Here is a 25,658-nt window from a genome sequence, read left to right on the forward strand (position 1 = left end):
TTTCTCAAACTAGAGACTCTAATGTACTTATCTTCTTGCTCAGTTGTGCAACACGGCCTCCCACTTCTTTTTCTACTCTGGTTAGAGCCTGTTTGTTTTGTTTTTTAACTCATCTTTGGTTACATAAACCAATCGTTTGAAATTGAGTGGAGTGATTCAGAATAAGAACTTTGATTTATATTAATTTAATTAATATTAACTTTACAAAAAATTTATATATATATGTAGATATATAAATATTGTTCATGCAAACCTAATTTTTATTAACTGTGGTCTGTGCCATCTTACCTTAAGTGAGACTTTCTCATCACTGATAGCTTTCTTTATCTCTTTTACAAATTTCTGAGCGCAGGGATGTTGAGTATTTTGAGACCTGGGCAGAAACAGAGACACACAGAGAACCACATCTTAAAGCTCAACAAAAGCGACACTGTCTCATCTACACAAAAAATGTTTAGAGTTTCGCTTCCTGTTTGTAGATGTGAGCTTAATTACATTAATCAAGCACACATCAAAAGTCAAATTAGTAAAAAGAGACTAGGAAGGGGGTTTTCACAAACAGAAATAGACGTACCCTTTCACATAGGTCTGGTTAGCCTGGTCACACAATTTCTCTGTAGAAAAAAAAAAATGTTAGAGAAATGGACATAGAACAATTTTATATATATATATATATATATATATATATATATATATATATATATATATATATATATATATATACATACACTACTGTTCAAACGTTTGGGGTCACATTGAAATGTCCTAATTTCTGAAGTAAAAGCACTGTACTTTTCAATGAAGATAACTTTAAACTAGTCTTAATTTTAAAGAAATACACTCTATACATTGCTAATGTGGTAAATGACTATTCTAGCTGCAAATATCTGTTTTTTGGTGCAATATCTACATAGGTGTATAGAGGCCCATTTCCAGCAACTATACCTCCAGTGTTCTAATGGTACAATGTGTTTGCTCATTGGCTCAGAAGGCTAATTGAGGATTAGAAAACCCTTGTGCAATCAAGTTCACACATCTGAAAACAGTTTAGCTCATTACAGAAGCTACAAAACTGACCTTCCTTTGAGCAGATTGAGTTTCTGGAGCATCACATTTGTGGGGTCAATTAAACGCTCAAAATGGCCAGAAAAAGAGAACTTTCATCTGAAACTCCACAGTCTATTCTTGTTCTTAGAAATGAAGGCTATTCCACGCGAGAAATTGCTAAGAAATTGAAGATTTCCTACAACGGTGTGTACTGCTCCCTTCAGAGGACAGCACAAACAGGCTACTGCGGGAACTATTTATTGTAGTGGCCAGTTAGGGACCTGTGGGGCGTCTGTTTCTCAAACTAGAGACTCTAATGTACTTATCTTCTTGCTCAGTTGTGCAACGCGGCCTCCCACTTCTTTTTCTACTCTGGTTAGAGCCTGTTACAGGCACATTGACAATGTATAGAGTATATTTCTTTAAAGTTAAGATTAGTTTAAAGTTATCTTAATTGAAAAGTACAGTGCTTTTCCCCTTAAAACAAGGACATTTCAATGTGACCCCAAACTTTTGAACGGCAGTGTATCTCTATTCTAGTTGATTCCCTTTCCACATTTTTCATTCCACCAAATCCATTCATTCTTACTGCAGTTGGTGATTTCTCCATGGAAGCTGTAGCTTGACTTGGTTTTGTCTGTAACGCCATCAGTTCGGACTCTTGCATCGGCGATGCCATAGCGTGAATCAAGCGCAATCCCGATTTGACTCAGATCAGTGCAACATTTTTCTGCAGGACTTGAAGGAGGGCAGAGAATGAATCTTTCTTTCTCAACCTAATAAATAATATAAGAAAAAGAAAGCAAATCTCCTTACATTCAAGATCCCAAGCAAAAATAATGGGAGACAAACAGAAAAGCACCAAAGGAACGGTAAATTCACCTCAAGCGTGAGCTGGTCCAGCAGAGGCTCCCAGTACAAACAGAAGTCTAGATCCTCTTCTGGATACTTCATGAGAGGAATCACTTCCATCCTTTTACACTTAGCTGTGACGCTTCCTTTGACAGACAAAGAGCTCTCGTTGGCTGAAACAGTGATGCCAGAGCAGCCCTCAGAGACGCTGATGTTCAGACTCAGGTCGGAGTTGTTGTGTCGCCATTTGCCGCAAAACTCCAGGAAAAGGTCATGTTCATCTGAAGCTGCTAAAATAAAGCAGGTGTTGATTAGGAGCTCAAACCGTCATGATGCACAAAAAGTGCTTCATTCCTATTCAATCACTTTCAGACAAGCAGTTTGTGTAAAAGATTTTTTAATAAAAAAAATGACCAAAACATTTACTGTAGTAGATCAGACAAGTCAGAGAGTTACCAAGGTTCTTTTCCTCAGAATACAACAAAATTCTCAATACAGGAACTATTTTCGACACTGCGTGGAAAATAATGTCACAAACACCAACGAAAAGCAGGAAATATTAGAAGAAAAAATAAATAAACAGAAGATAATTTGGCCCTAGTCCGATCCGACCCCCCCCCCACCATCCTACAGGGCTTGGTCATTTCTACACATCTCTGTAACAAGCGTGAACTCTTATATAAGGATGTGCTGATGTGCTGACCCTTAAAATACTCCTTCCACCATTGAAAACAGCTCCGAGGTCAAAGAGAAACCTCCTGTGTCAGCAGAGCTGACTCAGAGCATGTGAAAGCTACCACACCTTCTACACAAAATAAGCTCAGATTGGAAGATTTCTTTCACAAATCCTTCTTTTCTTGAACAAATTTTTTTACCCACTACACAACAAAAAAAGACTTCTCTGAAGTACCAACTCCATTAAGTCAGCCTATGCTGGTGAGGGATATCTCAGTCATCAGAATAAGAATCAGAAATACTTTAATAATCCCAGAGGGAAATTACTTTTGTTACACGCTCTATTTACAGTTTTACATGATATATACACACATCCAACTATACAATATAATAAGATAAAAAATAAGAATAAAAAGAGATAAAATATATATACACATATAGCTCTTCTGTACATATATCTGTATGTATATCTATGTATATGTAAAAACTAAATCCAAATAAAGTGAAAAGTCCCATAAAGTGATACGTGGCGTGCAAAAATAGTGCATAAATGTCAATTACGGACGGGGGGGGGGGGGGGGGGGGGGGGGGATTTCCTGTGGCGCTCTGTGGAGCGTCTGGGTAGGAGGAGTCTTCTGCTGAAGGACCTCGTCTGCTGGACCAGCGTGTTGTGGAGAGGATGTGAGTCGTTGTCTAAGATAGACTGAAACCTGGACAGCATCCTCCTCTCTGCCACGGTGGTCAGGGTGTCCAGCTGCTCCCCCACAACATCACCGGCCCTCTTGATCAGTTTGTTCAGTCTGTTGTTTTCAGCGACCCTCAGCCCACTGCCCCAGCATGTGACAGCGAAGCAGAGCGTGCTAGCAACAACAGACTCAGAACATCCTCAGCATGGTCCCACAGATGTTAACGGACTTCAGCCTCCTCAGGAAGAATAGTCGCCTTTGGCCCTTTTTGTAGACCGCCTCTGTGTTTCTAGTCCAGTCCAACTTATTGTTAGAGTTCACTCCCAGGTACTTCTACTCCTCCACAGTGTCAACAGGAACCCCCTGGATGGAAACAGGGTTCACAGGTGTTTTTGTCCTCCTCAGATCCACTATGAGCTCCTTAGTCTTTGTCACATTGAGCTGCAGGTGGTTCAGCTCACTCCAAGTGACAAAGTTGCCCACCACGGTCCTGTATTCACTCTCCTCACCCTTTTCAATGCAATGCAATGCATCCAGGTCATAGTCATTTAAAAAAAAAGACGTTTCCTTCCCGCTATCATCTCAACTCCATCGCTATGCAGGGGAATAAAACATCTTGCCTGGTCAGCAAGGCCAACAGCTACCCTAACGATTCCCTTTTCAGAGGTATAGGCCAGTACCGGGTTTTACAGGTCAACAATGACCTCAACAACTCCCCATTACTAACGGGTGGACCTATTCTATTGTAGCCTCGTGAGACCATCCTGATCTCGCGAGCTTTCAAGGTTTCACTCGCAGATCAGTCTGGAGACTCTCCGTTAAAGAAAATTTGGAGCCGTTCACCAAACGAACGTCCAATCAGCGTTGGCTTTGAGGCGGGATTGAGGTGTGACGCAACGAGAAGCGCGACAGTTCAGTCTAAAGAACATGGCGGCTTCAGCCGATGAAACTAGCGTTAGCGTGGCTATCGAGCAAGTTTTATCGGAATTAAAGAGTATTTCTTCGCTGAAAGAAGAGCAAAACACTGCTCTGGAGGCTTTTCTCAGAGGAAAAGATGTTTTTGCTCTTCTCCCGACTGGTTTCGGCAAGAGTTTGATCTATCAATTGGCTCCTCTTCGTCGTCGCTCTGTTAGTACGTCATATGCTTCGTTGATCTGATTGGTTTATTTGGCCCGTCTATCACCAACATAGGCCAATCAGCTAACCAGTATTTTCGCCCCTTCCCAAAATTACTTCAACGGAAGGTTTCCAGATGGATATGCGGAGCAAATCCATCTGGTGGAGTCAGGTTAATTCTATTGGTTCAATTTGCATGTTTTCTAAGCCATAACAAGGTTTTGTTGGGCTGTGGTATAAAAAACTTGAAGTCAACGCTAATCTAGACATTTTCAATTGAAAAAGCTTCCTAGATGGGAAGCTAAATGTCTTCAAACTTGGAAAACAAAGTCCAGTGGATTGTTTTTAACATTATTAACGTTTTTGAATTAATTCAGCCATTGCTATGAGTTGGGCTGGCTTGTTCTACCTTTTCTTTTCGTTGTTGTTTTGTATTTATGATACTTTCGACTCAAATAGTGGAAAAGTCTTACAACACACAAACGGCCAGCATCCACCATCAGGTTTTTCTTTCTTCAAAAGCTTTATTGTATTCTTCTAGTGGCAAAAGTGCACTGCCTTGTGGTGTCTACATTATTCTGTGATTGTGGGTCGTTGTGATGTCCTGAACCATTTAAAGTCTGATAACGGTTGTATTTCATTAAGAGAGAGACAGACCAGGCCTAAAAGACCGTATTTCAGGAAAAAAAAAGAAAAAAAAGAAAAACAGAATTAGGCCTTAAAACCTGCTGTGTGATTTGGCCTATGATTGACTTCTGTAGAATTATCAGGTGATCAGTCTACACAACTGAACCGTTCTGTTCTTAAATGGTTTTTAATTTGTCCTGTGTTTTCATGGTTATAAGTGGCCTTTAGTCAATAATACAAACATAGATATCTTATATCAGTCTATATGTAGAAAGCACATGTTTAACTGAAAAAAAGAGATACTTTGTTGTTCTAATTCAATGAGTACAAATGAGATTGTCATGATCTTGGAGTTGATGACTGGCTTAATTATTCATTTCATTCACCTGTCTAACTCTGGCCATTTTTTAATCACTACTCATCTGATCCACCTGCTCCTGCCTCTATTTAAGGTGCTTGCATCCAGTTATCAGGGCCAGATCATCTTGTTCTCTCTAGCCAGTGGTTAGTGTTTTTAGGGTTCCTTGGCGTTTCTGATTTCCTGATCCTGAACTGTTCTGCCTCTCAACCACTGAGCCTACCTGTTCCTGTTCTGATCTGTTTGCCTGGTCTGGCTTCAAACTCCTGCATGCATCATCTGGGACACTCTGGGCGGCGCCGGCTGGATCCTTCCTCGTTCTCTCGGCACGGACTGAACTCCACTCACGCGTTCATAATCATATCCATCAGATTATCGTGGTCACTTACCTGTGTTTCTCTCCTGCAGAGTATCCTGCCTTAGACGCCCTAGCAACTGCTACTCTGATCAGCTGGTTTTTAACAAACACTTTTTGTAAAAAAAAAAACAGACAGTGTTTTTCAAACACTGTCTGTCTCGCCTTGAATACTGGGTCCTTTGTTCTAAGTCATGACAAATGTAGGGCCCTATAATTTCCGCGATCAAATTGGGAAATTAACGCGGAATCTAGTGTAAACGCGAAATTTCTACATATGAAATGAAATTCTGTTTTTGTGTGGGAGAAGAACATACGTCGGGGGGAAATGCACACAGGGGGACGCAAATCTGGGCGACACAACCCCTCCCGCTCCGTCATTTCCGCTCACGCTCCCGATTCAAAACATTGAAAAAATGGCGAAGCGGTTCTCCACAGCTCTGCTTTCAGCGAAAAGGTTGAGAAACACGACACCAAGCCCTGAGTACAGAGCCGAGCAGTTCCCTCGTGACTTTTACGTGTCAGGTGAACTATTGTTTTGCAAGTTTTGTCAACATTCCATTGATTGGAAGTGCAAAAAATACATACATAAAACAGAAAAAACGGAATTTGGGAAAATATAATACGGAATATAATACGGAATTTAAATTTTATAGGGCCCTACAAATGTTAGTATTTGAACCTTTCTTACCCAGGACAAAGATACCGAATATAGTTTTTTTCATTTTCTTTAGGCTTTATTTTTTTTTTTTTGTCAGTGTAAATAAATCCTTAAAGGAAAATTCCGGTTTTTAACACTTTTAGCCCATTTTCTGTAGTGTCCAGGAGGAAATCGAATGATCGACACCAAAATTTTGACGATTGGTCCTGTCTCTGCTATTTGGCTCATGCAGAATCCCCCCCTGGCTTCTTCAGAATGGCTTCCATAGTGCATGTCCGATAATGTCCTTAAAACAACCTTAAACGTTCTTTTTTTAAAATATGCTACTCACCGTGTCGTCGTTCCAAAAAAAGTTTCGTGAAGAAAAACCGTTCCTGTAGTGTTTTATTTAGCATTTTTTAAATCCCATTGAGTTTTGTTGGAATAGTCAATATCCCTCCGCCACCGGAAACGGAAATGGGGCCTGTTTACACAGTTGTAGTCTTTTCGCAAGGCCCAAGTGTTTCTGCTTCACTCTGTGTACTCCGACGTCGAGGTGCTAACGTCTCTGTTAAACACTTAAAAAAACTCTGAAAATGGAATACGAAAGGTGGATTCTTGAGGAGGACATATTGGACTTTGAGTTTGACGGTAGAGGATACCGTCGCCAACTAGTGGTCTGGAGTGTGCAACGCTTCAGATTCGAACGGGAAGCGGAAGTTTATAAGCGGTTGTGATGTATCGGAAAAAATAGTTCTGGGATTTACAAAATGCTAAATAAAATAAGACAGGAACGGTTTTTCTTCACAGACTTTTTTTGGAACGTCATTGAACAGCGCTGACGACCCGGTGAGTAGCATATTTAAAAAAAAGAACGTTTAAGGTTGTTTTAAGGACATTATCGGACATGCACTATGGAAGCCATTCTGAAGCAGCCAGGGGGAGATTCTGCATGAGCCAAATAGCCGAGACAGGACCAATCGTCAAAATTTTGGTGTCGATCATTCGATTTCATCCTGGACACTACAGAAAAGGGGCTAAAAGTGTTAAAAACTGGAATTTTCCTTTAATGCAGAAGAACACTGAGCCACAGTTAGCTGGCCTATTAATAAACAAGTTCCCTACAAAGGAGGGTGTGGTCTAAGAGTGGCTTTATCTTACCAACTGACACGAGCATGATGATAAAAACTCCCATCTTTAGACGATCTGCCATTCCGCCCTTCATGGTTGCCAGCTGTGAAAGAGAAGCCAAAAAGTGAAATGTATTTAGAAAAGTGGAACAAAAATATCCTTTATTCTTGAGTGAACAAGTACTCAGCAAATAAATCTAAAGTGTCTACTCATCAGCTGCAGGGTCAAATAAAAAAGGTCAGTTCCTGACTACAAGAATGCAAATCTAATGATAATGAAACTCCGACTTCATGTGCAGACACGCTTCCTGAATAAAACAAAAAAAAGAGTCCTGTGGTTGCTCAGATTTGACATAACACAACACCTTTTTCATGATAAGATTCGTATCCCGCTCCCTGGCCCCCTATCCGTGCTCTGATATCGCACAATACAAATGAGCTCAGGCTCAAAATACACACAAGGACCTCTTATCAATGGAAACAGGCCTTCCCTTTAACACAGAAATGAGCGCACATGCATCTGGTGTTCCTTCTCTCTACCAGCCTTTAGCTGATTTTATTTAAAGAAAAGAAACAGCTTTATAAAGCTCAGTGAAAATAGGCTGTTTTTATTCAAAATGACATTCTACAAAACACAAATTAAACAGTTTTATACCTGAGATTATGAGGGCATCCATCGCTTTTGCTAGAGATTATTCATTTAATTTTGATTCACTATGAGCTAAAATAGTTTTACTATGACTTTTTTATTGTTTTCAATGTACAGATAATTGGAACCAAGCTCCTATATAGTGTGTCATTAGGTTAAATTTGTTTTAATTTGATGTTGTGTAAAAATGTTTTCTATATAACAGAATATTACCAAAAAGTTTTATATATTTTTTAATAAAGCTTAACTCTGTTCTATGAAGCTTGAATACTTTAATTCCTATTTAAAAGTCACAATAGCGTATGCTGCTATAGGCTTAGGATGCTGGAGGACAAAGGAAACGCTTTTCCTCATTCTGCTTCATTCTTTCTCTATTCTTCCATTCTACAGTATTTGTTAGCCTCCCTCATAACTTTATGTTCTTCCTCTTGTCATAGTAGCTTCGTCTGGTTTGTTCCCGTTTGGCTGTGACATCATCCTGGAGAGAAAAATCAGCTGGGCTGCTGCCATCAACACCGATTACAGATGATAGAGTTGGGCCTGTTCTTCAGTGTTTAGTCCTTTTTTGCTTCTAGACATAACTATGGGTTCAGCTTTTAATGTGACTAACTTTTAATTTACTCTTATCCTTTTTCACATTAAACTGGCTCAGAGGTTGTCTGCTAAAGAGTTTAACTTCTAGACATAGCCATCTGTGGAGCTAGTTTGCCGTTACCTTTACCAACATAGGACATATCTTAGCTCAGTGCTTCTATGCCTCTTTTGTTTGTCTGTTCTCTCTTCTTTTTCTTCAACCGCCGGGCGGCCTTGGTAGGTTTCTTTCAATTAAAAGAGACTTTTTGTCTTGCCACCGTCACTGCATGCATGCTAGGTGTGAGGGATGCTGCGCAGTCAACGACATAATGCAAGCGAACATCTACTGTTGCCAGATACTCATCTGAGAGAAGCATCTCCTACAAAGGATGCAATTAGCTTGTTTTCTTTAGATAGAAAACTTGAACTTATCTGACTTGATGGTCTGATTTAATTATCTCAATTAAATGCTTTGAGATGAAATGTGGTTAGAATCCATGTTTCACACTTTGCACTTTGGCGCCATGGGTCACCAACATGGTGCCCACAGGCACCAGGTAGCCCCCAAGGACCACATGTGGTGCCGTCAAGCCTGTTCTAAAACTAGCACAACCTTCCAGTGAGCTGCCTCTAAAAGGTTATTTTAGTCTGTTGCTCTACTTTTGTAATCACACTGACACTTCTACAGATTTAAAAAGGAGAATATTTAAATTAAATAAAGCATTGCAAATATGTTTATTGGTAAGCGCTGACCCTTGTAGTTCAAAGGTCAGTATTGGTAGCCCCTTCACGTGACACGGTACAGATGAAGTAGCTCTCAGTTTAAAAAAAGTTGGGGACCCCTGCATTACGCTATATTATATATATATATAGCACCAGAGGAAGCAGTATTGTCATGATACGGATAAAGCAGAACATAAAAAAGGGAAATGGGTGTAGAGTGAACAGGGCAGGGTTGGGTGGTACATGTGTCAAAGCTGAGGTAGAGATTTTCTATCCAGCCATCATGGGTGGATGGATGATTTCATTTGTTACTGTGAATTACGACACATCTGACTTTAAGACTCCTTTCAGCTGCTCCCTTATTTTAGGATACATCTGGATTTCCTTCATTCATACCTGGATTTCCTGGATTAAAGTGTAAAGCTTAAAGGACCTACAACAAACAAACTCACTTCTTGAGCTATTAATGATGTAATCATGGATTTCCTTTATCAAAATCATGTCTAATTATTATGTTATTCATGCATTTCTGAGTAATCTTTATAAAAGTGAGCAGCAGAGCCTTCCTGTTCTGGAAGAACGAGTGGCCTTAACAGCGCTACATAGAGCAGCGATTAGCCGCTCCCCTCCAGGACGCGTCTACCTTCACCAAACCATGGCTCTCCATGAAACAACACACCCCCCTTTCTCAGAATAGTGAGCGTAGATTTTGGGCATAGCATGGTCATTTCTGCTCAAAGATGAGTCTTTTAGCACCTACTCGCAGAACGACAATTATTATTCTGTTTTCTTAGCTTTGGATGATGTCTAAGTTGTGAAATTGTGGTTTTTGCTTCAAGAGGCTTTGGAGTTTGTTCAGCCTTCCTAAAGAGGAGAATTACCCTTAGAAGCGGTAACTGTGGGTGGTACCCACAGAGGCATCATCTCATGAAAGGCATGTCCGTCTTGCTTCCAGGTCAGAAAAACAGAAAACAGCTAATATTTCTTTAGAAATTAAAACTCCATAACATTCAGGGTTCGTACGGGTGCTGGAAATCCTTGAAAATGCTTGAATTTTGACGTTGTGTTTTCAAGGTTTGAAAAGTGCTTATATTTTGGATGAAATGCTTGAAATTGTAACTATTTCTTTTGCAACAAATGCCTATCTAACTGAATCGTGTGTTTATTAAATGGAGAAATAAAATGTTGTAGAGCCCGAAAATGAAACCTGCTGGCTTATGTGTGACTGCGATCTGCCAGTCTGTTTCCATGTGTGACTCCGCCCCCATGAAACCACTACTGCACCATGCCGGGATGTTGTCGTTTCAATGAACGTTGGCTGGAAGATGAAAAATACAAATTATGGATTAAACGGGGACAAACCCCACGAGTTGCCTCTTGTAAAGCCTGCAAAAAAGATGTGCAGCTTTTCAGAATGGGCGAGTCTGCGCTGTCGAGTCACATGAAGGGTAAGTCATAGACTAGAAGTAAGCCAACTGAAGTAGCCTAGTAAACGTTAACCTTAGCGCCTATTTGTTTACGCTAGCTAGCTAGGAATTCACAGGCTAAGTTACTGAGTGACTGAGAGTACGGTGTGATAATGTAATGTTAGTATTGCAGTGTTTCCCGCAGCACTATCTTGGTGAGGCGGCCGCCTCGCCAAACTCACGGTACCGCCTCGCCAACGTTCTAAAAAAAACCCCAAAAAACCCGAAGTTTTAATTCATTGCCAGGCCCAGACCTTAAAACAGCATTGATAACTCTACGGCTGATAATACTGAATTGCGACACCCTCTGGTTGGTTATATTACTACGCCATGGCAGAGGAGTAATTTTCTTTGATCATCCGAGGAGACGTGTTGGGGCAAAAAAACATGGTTGTCGTCTTCATCATCGGTGAACTATATGTGGAAAGGTAAGTAGTTAATTAAAACTGAGAGTAGAAAATAAATATCTGCCTCGTGTGCTCTGACAAATTAAGATAGGATTTAGTTTTATGTATTCATTTCGAATCCGTGCAAAACTGGTTCCGTAAGGTGCTGGAAAAAGTTTTAAAATGGATCTTGAAAGTGCTTGAAAAGTGCATGATTTTGACTTTGGAAAAGGTGTACGAACCCTGAACATTTTATTAAGGTCACTTGGTAGGTCTTGACTCTAAATTCAGATTATTTTTCAGAAATCAAATTTTTCCTGCATAGTCGTTTAAACAAATGTCCAACAAGAGAATGTGGACGTCGCACAACAGAGCTCTTTCTATATAAAGTGGATGCTGGTTTCTTAGTGTTCTTAAACTCTTAAGCGAAGGGATCTTACAGTTTTATGACACAATCTATCGGCAGACACTTTGAAAACAATCGGATTCTGATCCGATTTGGTACCACAGATGAAAGTGGCTTAAATCCAAATGCTTTGGGGGGCGGAATGATCATAAATCTGGATACGAGTTACATATGGGCACAAAAATCATGTGAAAGTAGCCTTATATGCTTTAAATAACCTTAACACAGAGGGACAATAAGAGCTGATCTGACTAAACGCGTACGGATACAAACATTAACAGCGCCCTGGCAAAGAAAGCAGAAATAAAACCCGCAAACAACGAAAAATTGCAGCTCTGGTGTAAAAAGAATTGCCTTAAAAATTTTGCCAGTACAAGAAGGGAGATTACTTCATCTCATAAAATAAAATTGGAAAATAAAAAATTGTATCTTGAACTTTACATTTGGGTTTTAAAAATATTCTGATTAAAATAAACAGACGAGTCTGTGAAAAACAGGCTGAAATGGTTTTCCCTTCAACGAAAGTAACAAGAAGGCCTGAAAGAAACGGTGCAGCTTGCATCAAACTCCCAGAGTCATGCGGTCGGTACCCGAAAGACATACAAATCGACCCGTCATATCCAGACTAACATTTGGAACATTCTCAGTTTCCACCACAAATGACTGACCCCCCGCCAGCCAGTTGGGATGTCACCCCCCCATCTGTAGGTTTTTTCTCTAAAGAAGCCGTTTCTGGAGGTGCATGGCGTTTCTGCACAGCGTTCGTGACAGGCAGAAGTTGTGGGCAGAGATGCAGACGCTGATGATTTTGGAAGGGAAACGGAACAGCTACAGATCTCCAAAACATCACAGGACAGACAGGAACTAGTTCAACCACAAAGTACAAAGAGACAAAGATGGAAAAAATAGATAAAAAGCAGATATGGTGAACAAGACAGACATTGATGTTTCAACATTTATGCCAGGAAAGACGCCATAAAACAGAAGAAACGAAGTCTAACACTGCAACACAGACAGCTGAGGAGCTTTTAGGCTGAGGTTAAATGTTTTACTCCTCCATCCCGGAGTCACACACGTCTGTGAGAGCCAAAATTCTTACTGGTTGATAGATGATCAAATACTTATTTCACACAATAAAATGGAAATTAATTATTTAAAAATCATACATTGTATTTTTCTGGATTTTTGTTTTAGATTCCATTACTCACAGTTGAAGAGTACCTATGATAAAAATTACAGTCTTCTACAAGCTTTGCAAGTGGGAAAACCTGAAAAATCAACAGTGTATCAAATACTTGTTCTCCCCACTGTAAATAAACCTGAAAAACAATAGACTAGATTGTTTTTTTTTTTACTTTATCTTTCATTTATGTGGAAAAAAGAACACAATTGAAGGTTAGATCTGACAAAGATAGAAAGAAACAAGCTTTACATGAACTTACTGCTTATCAGGTCCAGGGAACAGATTACGCTTTACAACACAGTTGGTTCTAGTTTAGATGTAAGTTTTTAAATGATCGGTGATCCCATTTTTATTCATCAGTCTTTCTTCTTCTGGAGATCTAGTGAAAAAGTCGATGTCTTTATCCCCTGGATCAGGTTTACGTGACTAAATAAGAGCCTCCAGGTGGACGACCTTGGTTGTATTTAACTTATTGCTTATAGTCATAAAATATTTTCCATAAAAATGAATCTCTGGCTCAAAGTTCATCAGCCAGTTTTCCAAGGTACATAGAATATAGAATTCTTATGCAAAGTCCAAGATTCCAGAATATCTTTACGTTTATTTGATTTGAGTGGGTATATATGAACATTTGCAGATGAACAAGGATTAACATTTAAAATATGCAAGAAACCAACTCAATTACCTTATTTCATGTTCATAATATGTAACAATCTTAATTTAAGGTTAGAAACTCTCATTCCGCTGACAGATGATCTTAATTTCTTGCCCACATTAGGGGCAAATACAGATATTTTCAGAAAATGTTACATAATTTCAGGTGCTTGTTTTTAGTCCAATTATTACAGAAACTAAAAATTCAACTTCCTCTACACACCGACTACGTTAACTGAGTAGAACCTTAAAGTTATTTTTATGAATTGTAATCATTTGTTTTTAAATGTTTAACAGACAAAGGGTAATTAAGGTGCTGCAGTAAAAATAGCCATGATTCAAATAGATGTCATCAGGGAGTTTCTGTCCCTGACAGAGACCATTATAGAAAATCAATGATTAGAGTACATCTATGAGATGCTTTATCAATCGATCAAAATGTATTCGTATAAGATTTTACAGCATCACCAGTAAGACCAAAGTGCTTCACAGCAAGATAAAAACATTGTAAAAACAAAAGGCTGAAGCATAAATCTGTGTATTCTAAGTATTAAAAGCCTGTTTAAAAAAAAAAAAAATTTAGTCTTTAAGATGGACTTAAAAAAGCTGGAGCAATGTATGATCAATATCTCAGTTAAATATAACATGAAACGGTGCCCAGCTTGAAAGAGCTCCTGTGTGTCGCTAAATGCGTGCATTGATCATGGGCGGTTCTAGACAGGGGCCAACGAGGGCCAGTGCCCCTGTAGATCATGTCCTGGCCCCTGTTATGGCCCCTGTACTGAAGACATAATATTCAAAGAAATTCTAATTTAGATTTTTAGAAAAAAAACATTATTTTAACTTCAATTAAGTCAAAAATTTGTGAAATTCCTAAATTATGAATGTCTATTGATTTAACAAGAAATAGAGTTTTAATAATTAAACCTGATTTAATCTAAATTTAATTTCACACAGCTCTCTTGATATATTTGAATCTCTTGCCCTGTTTTTTATTTCATGCTTTTCTGTGCCCCCATGAAAACATGCTGGCCCCCTCCTGGCCCCCTCGTACATTTGGTCTAGAACCGCCACTGGCATTGATATCTGAAATACATCTTCTGCCCCCATTTATCTGTTTACTATAGTGTGTTGAATTCATGTTAATGTGGATTTAATGACATTTCTATTAGTGGAAAAAAAGAAGTCTAATCAACCAAAACTTTTGTGACCCCCATGCAGTACCTCCGAGGACCCCCTAGGGGTCACGGACCCCCTGTTGAAGACCTCTGCTTTAAATTACATTTTTTTCTAATCTAACCAAAGAGTTGCATTTTAAAGTGATCCTTGGTGCCTGGTAGAGGCCATTAAAGATGGAGGCGAATGCGCTGGTTGAGTTACCTGAAAGGTTAAGCTGGCCGTTCACCAGGGCAACGCTCTCTTGAGGTGATGCTAAATATCTGCTGGAGCAAAATGACTAAAATCTAAACTCTGGGTTTGAGAGGCTTTTAAATTCATATGGTATTTTGGAAGACACTTTTTTGTCCAAAAGGGAACAGGGCAGGTGCTCTAGCAACACCTAGTGTTATTATTCCTTTATTTAACCAGGAAAAGTCCCATTGAGTTTAGGGATGCAGGATATAATCGGCCCACTATCGGTATCGGCCTTAAAACTGAATATCGGACATCGGCCACCCCACCGATATTTAACCCGATATTTGATCAGCTTCTGAGTTTCTAAAGTCTAAAAAAAAAATAAAAAATAAAAATACTACTTCTTCTTCCTCAAAAACATCTTTTTTACAGACTTAAAAACTTCTAAAGACGAGGGAAAAAATATTGATACATTAAAATATCCCAATATCTTCATATGCTGATATATTGCCATTTAAAAACACCATATCAATCTCTTTTACTAATGAAATATTGCTATATGTCATCGTTATGCCATGAAATCCCCCGAAAATTCACCAAATGTTGCCATATTTTTATATGTTGGTATATTAACGCGGTATCGATCTATTTTACTAACAAAATCTCACAAGAATTTGCAAAATATCACGAGAGTTTGTAACAGAACGATGAAATTTCACCAGATTTTGAAAGTAAAATAGATCGATACCGCGTTTTTAAAAATCTATTTGATATCAGCATATGAAAATATATTTGAGTATATTTTTTTTTCAAAGTGTCAGAAATGGATAACAAAACTGCTATTTTCAATGACTACTTATTTTTGTCCAGCTTTAACATCGGTATCGATATCGGTTATCGGCTACATGAGTTTTAAAATATCGGCATATCGGCTAAAATCCCAATATCGTGCATCCCTAATTGAGATTAACAATCTCTTTTTCAAGGGAGTCCTGGCCAAGACAGCAGCAAAAGATTACATTACAGTTTACAATTACATCCATCTATAATTAGAAATTCATAAAACAGTTACAAACCATAGATCTCATTTCCAAACCTTTGAGCAATCATTTAAAATGTCCGATTGGAATCAAATCCTTCAGCTTCCAGTCTTTCTGAAGATTGTTCCATGCTGTGGGGGCAGAGTACTGAAAAGCTGTCTTTTACAGCTTCAGTGCGGACATTAGGTACAGACAGAAGCAAAGACTCCTGAGAACGTAGAGAATACAGTCCAGCCGCTCTTGTCTATCTGTGCATGTCCCTGTCTGCAGCCCAGTTTAACGTGTCTAGCCTAAACTAGGCTACAAACCGACATATCCGCCCAAAGAGCAAACATGCAGCCTTTCTTTCTTGTATCGGTGCTTAGTGCTTACAGCACTACCTTGATCACCCTTCATTTGCCTTTCATAGTTAATATTTGATCTATTTTTGTTTACATACGACTATTCTTCATCAGTTTATCTCTAATCTTTTCATCTTTATCCTAACAAGTTATTGGATTTTTATTTCTCCTTCCTTTTCAGCTCTTACCCCCCTCCTGCACTTCATATCATGATGTAATGTCATCTCCACTGGTGTACATAACTCTACCGTCACATCTTTCTGGTTTGGTCATTTCCCCTTTTTAAGTGGTGAGACATTAGGTGGTTAATGATTAAGAAACATCTGCTAAGTGAAGCCACAGACGTAGACAGAAGCTGCAGAGTGTTTTTGTGCAGTTCTTTCACACGTCAGAGCGGCTTTGGGCCCAACGGGACTTTCTGAACTACTGATACTGAGCTAAAGAAACAGCTTTCAATATGTTTATCTGAGTCCTAACAGTCAGATCACAGCAGATCTAACATTTCATGGTTGAGGTGTTGTTCAGAAACCATCCTGCAGCAAACTCTAAGTTTATTCCACGTCTAAAGGCACGTCTGCTAAGTTTAGACACAACGATTAAACTTCAATGGTTTAAAAACTCTATCTGGGGTCTTTTTAATTCATGCACTGTCATTTCCTGTGGTTTTTCTGTCTCTGTTGTGATAAGAACCTGTTAAGAAACACCAACTGACTGAAGGGATCCACAGTAAGCCGTCGGTGTCATGTTCATCTGTTTAACAGCCTGGAAAAAACTTTGCATGATTCTAGGTTTTAAAAAACAATCCTCTTTGATCACAAAGAAAGTGACGTATAGGCCTGTCATGATAAAAAATGTTGCCGAAAGATTAATTGTCTCAAACATTATTGCGATAAACGATAATATTGTTTGCAGACCTTTTTACACTCATTTAATGGAAATTACGTAACAATGCATGCATTTCCAACATAACACGTAACACTGGAACTGGTTAACAAAATAAAACGAGAATTAAAAATCAAATGGACTCTCAGTCTCTGTTAACTAAAAATACGCTTGAATAAAAACAAAACACAAGATAAAACCACAGTGGAAATAAAAACGTATGTACTAGGGATGCGCGATATTGGGATTTTGGCCGATATCCGATATGCCGATATTTTAAAACTCATGTAGCCGATAACCGATATCGATACCGATGTTAAAGCTGGACAAAAATAAGTAGTCATTGAAAATAGCAGTTTTGTTATCCATTTCTGACACTTTGAAAAATAATACACTCAAATATATTTTCATATGCTGATATCAAATAGATTTTTAAAAACGCGGTATCGATCTATTTTACTTTCAAAATCTCGTGAAATTTCATCGTTCTGTTACAAACTCTCGTGATATTTTGCAAATTCTTGTGAGATTTTGTTAGTAAAATAGATCGATACCGCGTCAGAATCAGAATCAGAGATACTTTAATAATCCCAGAGGGAAATTACTTTTGTTACACGCTCTAGTTACAGTTTTACATGATATATACACATATCCAACTATACAAAATAATCAATATATCAACATATAAAAATATGGCAAAATTTGGTGAATTTTCGGGGGATTTCGTAGCATAACGATGACATATAGCAATATTTCATTAGTAAAAGAGATTGATATGGTGTTTTTAAATGGCAATATATCAGCATATGAAGATATTGGGATATTTTAATGGATCAATATTTTTTCCCTCGTCTTTAGAAGTTTTTAAGTCTGTAAAAAAGAAGTTTTTGAGGAAGAAGAAGAAGTAGTATTTTTTTATTTTTAGAAACTTTTAGAAAACTTTTAGAAACTCAGAAGCTGATCAAATATCGGGTTAAATATCGGTGGGGTGGCCGATGTCCGATATTCAGTTTTAAGGCCGATACCGATAGGGGGCCGATTATATCGTGGATCCCTAGTATGTACAAAATATTACGTCGGTGATGTGTATGTTTTCTGGTGAGTTCATCCTGTCTATCAAATGTCTGCAACATTTTTCTAAATGCTGGCTTTTCAACTATATTAAATGGAAACATCTCTTCAGCAATTAAATGAACTACGCCGTCTGTGAGCGCGCGCCACTTTGCGCCGTCCTTTTTATATGCTGCCTGTCGATTAATTGCTTCAGTGATGGTGGACTGTCGCAAACTTGAAGACGCAGACGACCACCGCTTGTACTTTTTGTCCCCAGCTGGAGAAACTTTGCTGGGTGGTTGTGCTTTAGCTGCATGTGTAGGTTGGTTTTATTGCTGCTTTTAGTTGCTACTGTTATGACAAATGCGACATACTGGCTCGCATAGGTTCAGCGGTTCGCCTCGGTCATTTGGTTTGAATCTGAAATACTTCCACACTGCGGCTGTTGCGCTCGGCTTTCAAACCAGTTCCATTTGGAGCTTTTTCCTCCAACATACGATGTGTTTTCTTTTTATCTCACTAACTCCTCTAATACCTCACGGGGCTCTAAAGCTGCAGAAGTACAAAATGATGCGCGCTAACGACCTGATGCGATAGTCCACTTTTCCTCCCTCCTCATTTTTTCCCTTCCTAGTCAGTAGATGGGACCGGAGTTTAGCCTTTTCATCCAGCGTCATCAATAGAAGGAGAAAAACACAGGCAGAGACGATATAGCCGATAAATGAAATGACATTGATAGTTTTTATTTATCGTGCGATTAATTGATTTATTGATTATCGTGACAGGCCTAGTGACGTATCGCTCAAATTATATTTCCAAAGAAACCAGATGTAACAACAGACTAAACTGATGTTCATTTTTGTTTATAAGTTTTTAATGCATTCTTAGGTACAGTTTTTCAGCCTTTGTGTTTCTTTGTTGTTGTTTTTTTTTTTTTTTTTTTTTTTTACATTGGGTCCTTGATTTTCCGTTATTCCATCATGTTCTACTCACCCATCTGAGTTTAGTGTCATTTGGAGCCGTTCTGAAGATATTCTGTTAGGTTATATCCAGTAACGTCTTCCTATGGGCAACGACTTGAAGGCTAAAACTAAACTGTTCATCATTTATTCTTTATGGTACGCCAGCATTCAGAACATGGAGGCCAATCACTGTCCCACAGACATCCGTTGTTAGATCTTTTATATTTATATCTTTTAAAAACGAAGCGGCGCTTGTATGATGTGAAAGAAAAACTATTGGAGCAAAACCTTCAGCCACAAACACTGCGAAAAAGCAGATTTAATTGGTGTTATTTTTAAAGGTTATCACCTTTTTTTGACTTCTGAGTTGGCTAGTAAATCGATTATCAATCTGATTTACAGCTGTGATTCCATTTTTATCGGTTTATTTTTAAAGCTGTCTCTCGGCTGTCGTAGCGTCTCTATGAGCCGAGCCGATGTCAGCCAGGGTTCCTGTTTCCACAGCGCTTCCCTGGTGTGAGAAAATAAAGCCAGGCCTACACTGTATGATTTTTTTCCCTTTTCTGGATGATTCTCCAGTCTTTCGAGAATTTTCTATCACTGTGCATCGTGTGGTGTACAGGGCGTAACGAGGGGCGATCAGCCTCTCAATCAGGAACTGTAAGGTTGGGAGAAAATCACACGTTTGAAATTCAGTCTGTCGTCTTAAGGTGGACCTGGGCAAATCTCTCAGGGCGCAAACAAGGATTCTTCTTCTTCCTCTCACATTAAAAAACAGAAGCATGGCGGGGGTGCAATGAGTGAAATGGAGTTCTTTTCTGTCAAACTGACAGACCGTAGTAGCCAGTTTGCTCAGCCATGTCTTTGTCCAAATACGTCGTCTCCTTTTCTTTTTAGGGCTTCAGAACAAAGTTGCCCAAATATCCAAGGCAGCGCGTTTCACTCTAGTGAGCTTCATGTTTAACAGGAGGCACCGACCCTTCATCTTTTTGACTCTTCTAATCGTTTGGCTTCCGTATAGACGAGTCCGAGCAGCGCCAGCTCACTGCAGAGCTGAGACCCACCTGGTTTTTAGACATACAGAGTGAGCAGGTAGATCGCATCAAAGCGTCAAAGCGTCGGGTCACACAGCGAGAGAACAAACATCATGAGCTGTGAACTTTTAAACCCTGTGGTTTCATGGTATAGCCTGAGCTGTAGCTGAGAGCAACGATTGAAAAAACCATACAGAGTATGCCTGTATGCTTAAGGAGGAAAACTTTTTTAAAACCACCGTTCCTGCTGCCTTTACGCTCATTAAAGTTCAGGGTATCGGCAGGATTCTGTAGTAACTAAACGTTTAAGCCTAATCAGTGTCTGTGTTGAAATGCATAGAGGTGGAAGCCCAGATCTTAGTCAAAGAATCAATACTCTCAACAAAAAAAAGAAAGAAAAATGAGCGTATTGGTCTGATTTTCAGCGTAACAACAACTTTTAGAGAGTAACAACCTGCGACGCTGAAACACGCTGAAGAGAACCGTGAATAGGGCGTCCTTAATCGATTCGATTTTGATTCATTCAGTTTTAAATCGATTAATTTCCGTTCAATCTGTTTTAACTAGGGATGCAGGATATAATCGGCCCCCTATCGGTATCGGCCTTAAAACTGGATATCGGCCACCCCACCGATATTTAACCCGATATTTGATCAGCTTCTGAGTTTCTAAAGTCTAAAAAAAAATAAAAATACTACTACTTCTTCCTCAAAAACTTCTTTTTTACAGACTTAAAAACTTCTAAAGACGAGGGAAAAAATATTGATCCATTAAAATATCCCAATATCTTCATATGCTGATATATTGCCATTTAAAAACACCATATCAATCTCTTTTACTAATGAAATATTGCTATATGTCATCGTTATGCTACGAAATCCCCCGAAAATTCACCAAATGTTGCCATATTTTTATATGTTGATATATTGACGCGGTATCGATCTATTTTACTAACAAAATCTCACAAGAATTTGCAAAATATCACGAGAGTTTGTAACAGAACGATGAAATTTCACCAGATTTTGAAAGTAAAATAGATCGATACCGCGTTTTTAAAAATCTATTTGATATCAGCATATGAAAATATATTTGAGTATATTATTTTTCAAAGTGTCAGAAATGGATAACAAAACTGCTATTTTCAATGACTACTTATTTTTGTCCAGCTTTAACATCGGTATCGATATCGGTTATCGGCTACATGACTTTGAAAATATCGGCATATCGGATATAAAATCCCAATATCGTGCATCCCTAGTTTTTACAATAATGAAAGCGGTTCAACCGTGTTTCAAAATACTCGCGTATTTTATTTTTTTCCTGTCATATTAAACACAAAAAGTGCAAACTTGCAAATCGGACAGTTAAACCTGAGATGTGAACAAAATTGTCTCAAAAGTGCAAACTTGTTTGTGAAAAGTGAAAGAGCTTCACTCGAGTGAGCAGACGTGACACAGCAGACATGCAGGAGCTGCATTATCTCCGCTGCTCAAACCATATGTGCAGCGTTTTCTGTAACTACGGTGTGTTTGCTGCTCAGCCTCCATTTATTAATGTCTTCAATCAACCTATTGGCTATATTTGCAGCTGTCTGGCTTAAAGTCATCTTAAGTGCATCTTTCCTGCTTATTTCAATGCTTACCACGAAACTAATCCATCTCATTCCCTAGACATCGATTTTGCAAAAATGTAAATGAATCGATTCAAAATCGATTAAATTTATTTTTTTTACCGTGAACATTCATAAGGTGCAGGGAAACAGAAGGGAGCAAAGCCTGTAGATCCAAGAGCAGGTGGGTCCTTGTACATGTGCTGGTCATAAAATTAGAATATCATGAAAAAGTAGATTGATTTCAGTAATTCCATTTAAAAAGTGAAACTTGTATATTATATTCATACATTACATACAAACTCATATATTTCAGATGTTTATTTTGTTTAATTTTGATGATTACAAATGACAACAAATGAAAATCTCAAATTCATCATATCAGAAAATTAGAATATTACTGAAGACCAATAAAAACAAAGGATTTATAGAAATGTTGGCCAACTGAAAAGTATGAACATGAAAAGTATGAGCATGTACAGCACTCAGTATTTAGTTGGGCCTCCTTTGGCCTGTATTACTGCAGCAATGCGGCGTGGCATGGAGTCGATCAGTCTGTGGCACTGCTCAGGTGTTATGATAGCCCAGGTTGCTCTAATAGTGGCTTTTAGCTCTTCTGAATTGTTGGGTCTGGTGTATTGCATCTTCTTCTTCACAATACCCCATAGATTTTCTATGGGGTTAAGGTCAGGAGAGTTTGCTGGCCAATTAAGAACAGGGATACCATGGTCCTTCAACCAGGTACTGGTAGCTTTGGCACTGTGTGCAGGTGCCAAGTCCTGTTGGAAAATGAAATCTGCATCTCCAAAAAGTTGGTCAGCTGCAGGAAGCATGAAGTGCTCTAAAACTTCCTGGTATTGGCTGCGTTGACCCTGGACCTCAGAAAACACAATGGACCAACACCAGCAGATGACATGGCACCCCAAACCATCACTGACTGTGGAAACTTTACACTGGACTTCAAGCAACGTGGATGAAGTGCCTCTCTTCTTTTCCTCCAGACTCTGGGACCTTGATTTCCAAAGGAAATGCAAAATTTACTTTCATCAGAGAACATGACTTTGGACCACTCACCAGCAGTCCAGTCCTGTTTCTCTTTAGCCCAGGCAAGACGCTTCTGACGCTGTCTGTGGTTCAAGAGTGGCTTGACACAAGGAATGCGACAGCAGAAACCCATGTCTTTCATACGTCTGTGTGTGGTGGTTCTTGAAGCACTCACTCCAGCTGCAGTCCACTCTTTGTGAATCTCCCCCACATTTTTGAATGGGTTTTGTTTCACAATCCTCTCCAGGGTGCGGTTATCTCTCTTGCTTGTACACTTTTTTCGACCACATCTTTTCCTTCCCTTCGCCTCTCTATTAATGTGCTTGGACACTGAGCTCTGTGAACAGCCAGCCTCTTTAGCGATGACCTTTTGTGTCTTGCCCTCCTTGTGCAAGGTGTCGATGGTCGTCTTTTGGACAACTGTCAAGTCAGCAGTCTTCCCCATGATTGTGTAGCCTATAGAACTAGACTGAAAGACCATTTAAAGGCTTTTGCAGGTGGTTTGAGTTAATTAGCTGATTAGAGTGTGGCACCAGGGGCCATCAATTTTGAACCTTTTCACAATATTCTAATTTTCTGATATGATGAATTTGAGATTTTCATTTGTTGTCATTTGTAATCATCAAAATTAAACAAAATAAACATCTGAAATATATGAGTTTGTATGTAATGTATGAATATAATATACAAGTTTCACTTTTTAAATGGAATTACTGAAATCAATCTACTTTTTCATGATATTCTAATTTTATGACCAGCACCTGTACTTCTTTCCCTTATTCATTCATTCATTCCCATTCACACGTACTGATGCCACATCTACCTTTATGGATCTGGGGCCCCATGGGGCCCATGAAACAACAACAAACCACCAACCCACCGCTTACAGGATGAACACCAACCTCCCAAATCACTCCTATTGATTTTTTACTGGTAGAAATCTACAGTTTCCACCCAACCCCCCCCCAATGCAGCACATTTCAATGTCCTGTGCAGATGGAACATCCTGTCTCAGACTGATTGAACCTCAGTCTCTACATTCAAATCCACCCTTTTCCTGTTTCTATCATTTTGAATAACTTGTCAACTTCTTTCTGTGAAAAACAGGCCTAAACCTGTGAAATGGCGGTCGGATGCTGCTTTCTGCATTTCTCTGAATCCCTGTTTACACACACACACAAAGAGCATGGCGGGGTCACCGCCGCGCTCTTCTGTGAAGTGTGAACCTTCAAAAGGTGCATGCTGAGCTTCAGCTAACCGTGAGAACGATCCATCCACAATATGAGCGCATGAAAAGTCATCTGTCTGCTATACTGAAGAGGCCAGGAATTTATTCGGTGTCAGGATTTCCCCTTTTCTTTCACTTCCCGGCTCTTGCCTGTGAGAACCAGAGACACGTGTGAAACTTTGTGATGTCAGAGCGAGGCGGCACGGAGCAGAGGCCCAGAGCTCCTCTCTCTGCGGCCTGAGACTGATGCTGAAACTTTTCCGCTCTGCTGGCTCTCATGCAGACATCAAGGCGGCAAGATGACGATGGATGATTGTGTGAATCCCGCTCAGATCTCTCTGATGCTTTCAGTAAATCCCTTCTTTCGTCATCATAGCGATGCCTGACTCACACAACGCCAACATCTTGGGAAGTTCTCTGAACATCACACCTATGAAAAAGCAGCCATAACAAGTTGAAAAGGCGACGGCGGATGGAGCCAGAGATGTTTGATAAAGAACGAAAAACGGCTCACGTTTGTTATTTTAGCCGCACCGATGGCAATATTGTTCAAAAAGCAGCTTAAATAAGCATCTTGGTTACGTGCAACAATTGTTTCAGCAAGGAATGCATTTAATGTTACATTTTAGATTCATGATTGTAGTTGGAAAAAAGGATAAATTGAAATAATCATAAACTAATTTAGGAATCGATTATTCTTTCCTTTTTGATAAAGCTTCTAGTTAGAGTGGCTCAGGTTATCCTGAGCTATCTCTATAGTTCTGCTGCTATAGGCTTAGACTGCTGGAGGACATAGGGACCCCTTTTTCATCATTCTGCTTCATTCTATCTCTATTCTCCCACTCTGCAGAATCTGTTAGTTCAATCTCTAACGTTCTGCTCTCTCTGCTTTTTCTTATAGTAGCTTCATCTGGTCTGTTCCTGTTTGGCTGTGACTCCATCCTGGAGAGAAATATCAGCTGTGCTGCTGCCATCAACACCTTTGTTTCTAGATGTTGGAGCTTGGCCTGTTTTCCAGTGTAGTCCTGTTTCTCTGACTGTGACTAACTGGATGTGCTCTCTTCATCCTCTGACATGGGAGCTGGCTCGGAGCTCGTCTGCCTTGCTGTGTTTCCTGGACGGGGCCGCCTGTGAAGCTGGTTGACAGTTGCCTTTTGTATCTATGCTTCTTATTCTATGTCTGCTTCTGTCTCCTTGAACCCCAGTGGGCCTCAGCAGATGGCCGCTCACACTGAGCCTGGTTCTGCTGGAGGTTTCTTCCTGTTCAAAGGGAGTTTTTCCTCTCCACTGTCGCTACAAGCATGCTTAGTGTGGGGGATTGCTGAAGAGTCAATGAGTCGATGCAATCAGCTGGTTTTCCTTAGATAGAAAACTTTGAATCGCTTTGACTGAATGATCTGGTTGAACTGGAAAGTGACCTGAGATGACATGATGTGAATTGGAGCTATAGAAATAAACTGAATAGAATTGAATTATTCGTTAACTGGAGTGTGGAGACCCTAAAACATGCTTTTAGCGCACAGAGAAACCCATGAAAAGCAGTGATTATGCTAAGATTGTAAAAATATATAAACATTTTGCAATTA

At 39.3% G+C, this 25,658-nt stretch overlaps 1 protein-coding gene across 2 annotated transcripts in view; it reads right to left on the reverse strand.

Annotated features, from left to right (window-relative positions):
• adgrg1 (adhesion G protein-coupled receptor G1) overlaps positions 1 to 25,658 on the reverse strand; it is a 60,249-nt gene that overhangs the window by 23,071 nt on the left and 11,520 nt on the right. The window contains exons 2-6 of one of the 2 annotated variants that reach the window (XM_038288356.1): positions 7,518 to 7,590; positions 1,930 to 2,186; positions 1,637 to 1,823; positions 575 to 614; positions 289 to 373 (exon numbers count right to left, since the gene is read on the reverse strand). In XM_038288356.1, the coding sequence (XP_038144284.1) occupies positions 289 to 373; positions 575 to 614; positions 1,637 to 1,823; positions 1,930 to 2,186; positions 7,518 to 7,581 (633 nt within the window). In that variant the 5' untranslated portion in view covers positions 7,582 to 7,590. Of the gene's footprint in view, positions 1 to 288; positions 374 to 574; positions 615 to 1,636; positions 1,824 to 1,929; positions 2,190 to 7,517; positions 7,591 to 25,658 lie in introns of both variants that reach the window. The other variant, XM_038288355.1, reaches the window with a different exon arrangement.

This window comes from Cyprinodon tularosa, unplaced genomic scaffold (genome assembly GCF_016077235.1).
Source record: "Cyprinodon tularosa strain WSP-4 unplaced genomic scaffold, ASM1607723v1 ctg252, whole genome shotgun sequence".
Classification (NCBI taxonomy): Eukaryota; Metazoa; Chordata; class Actinopteri; order Cyprinodontiformes; family Cyprinodontidae; genus Cyprinodon; species Cyprinodon tularosa.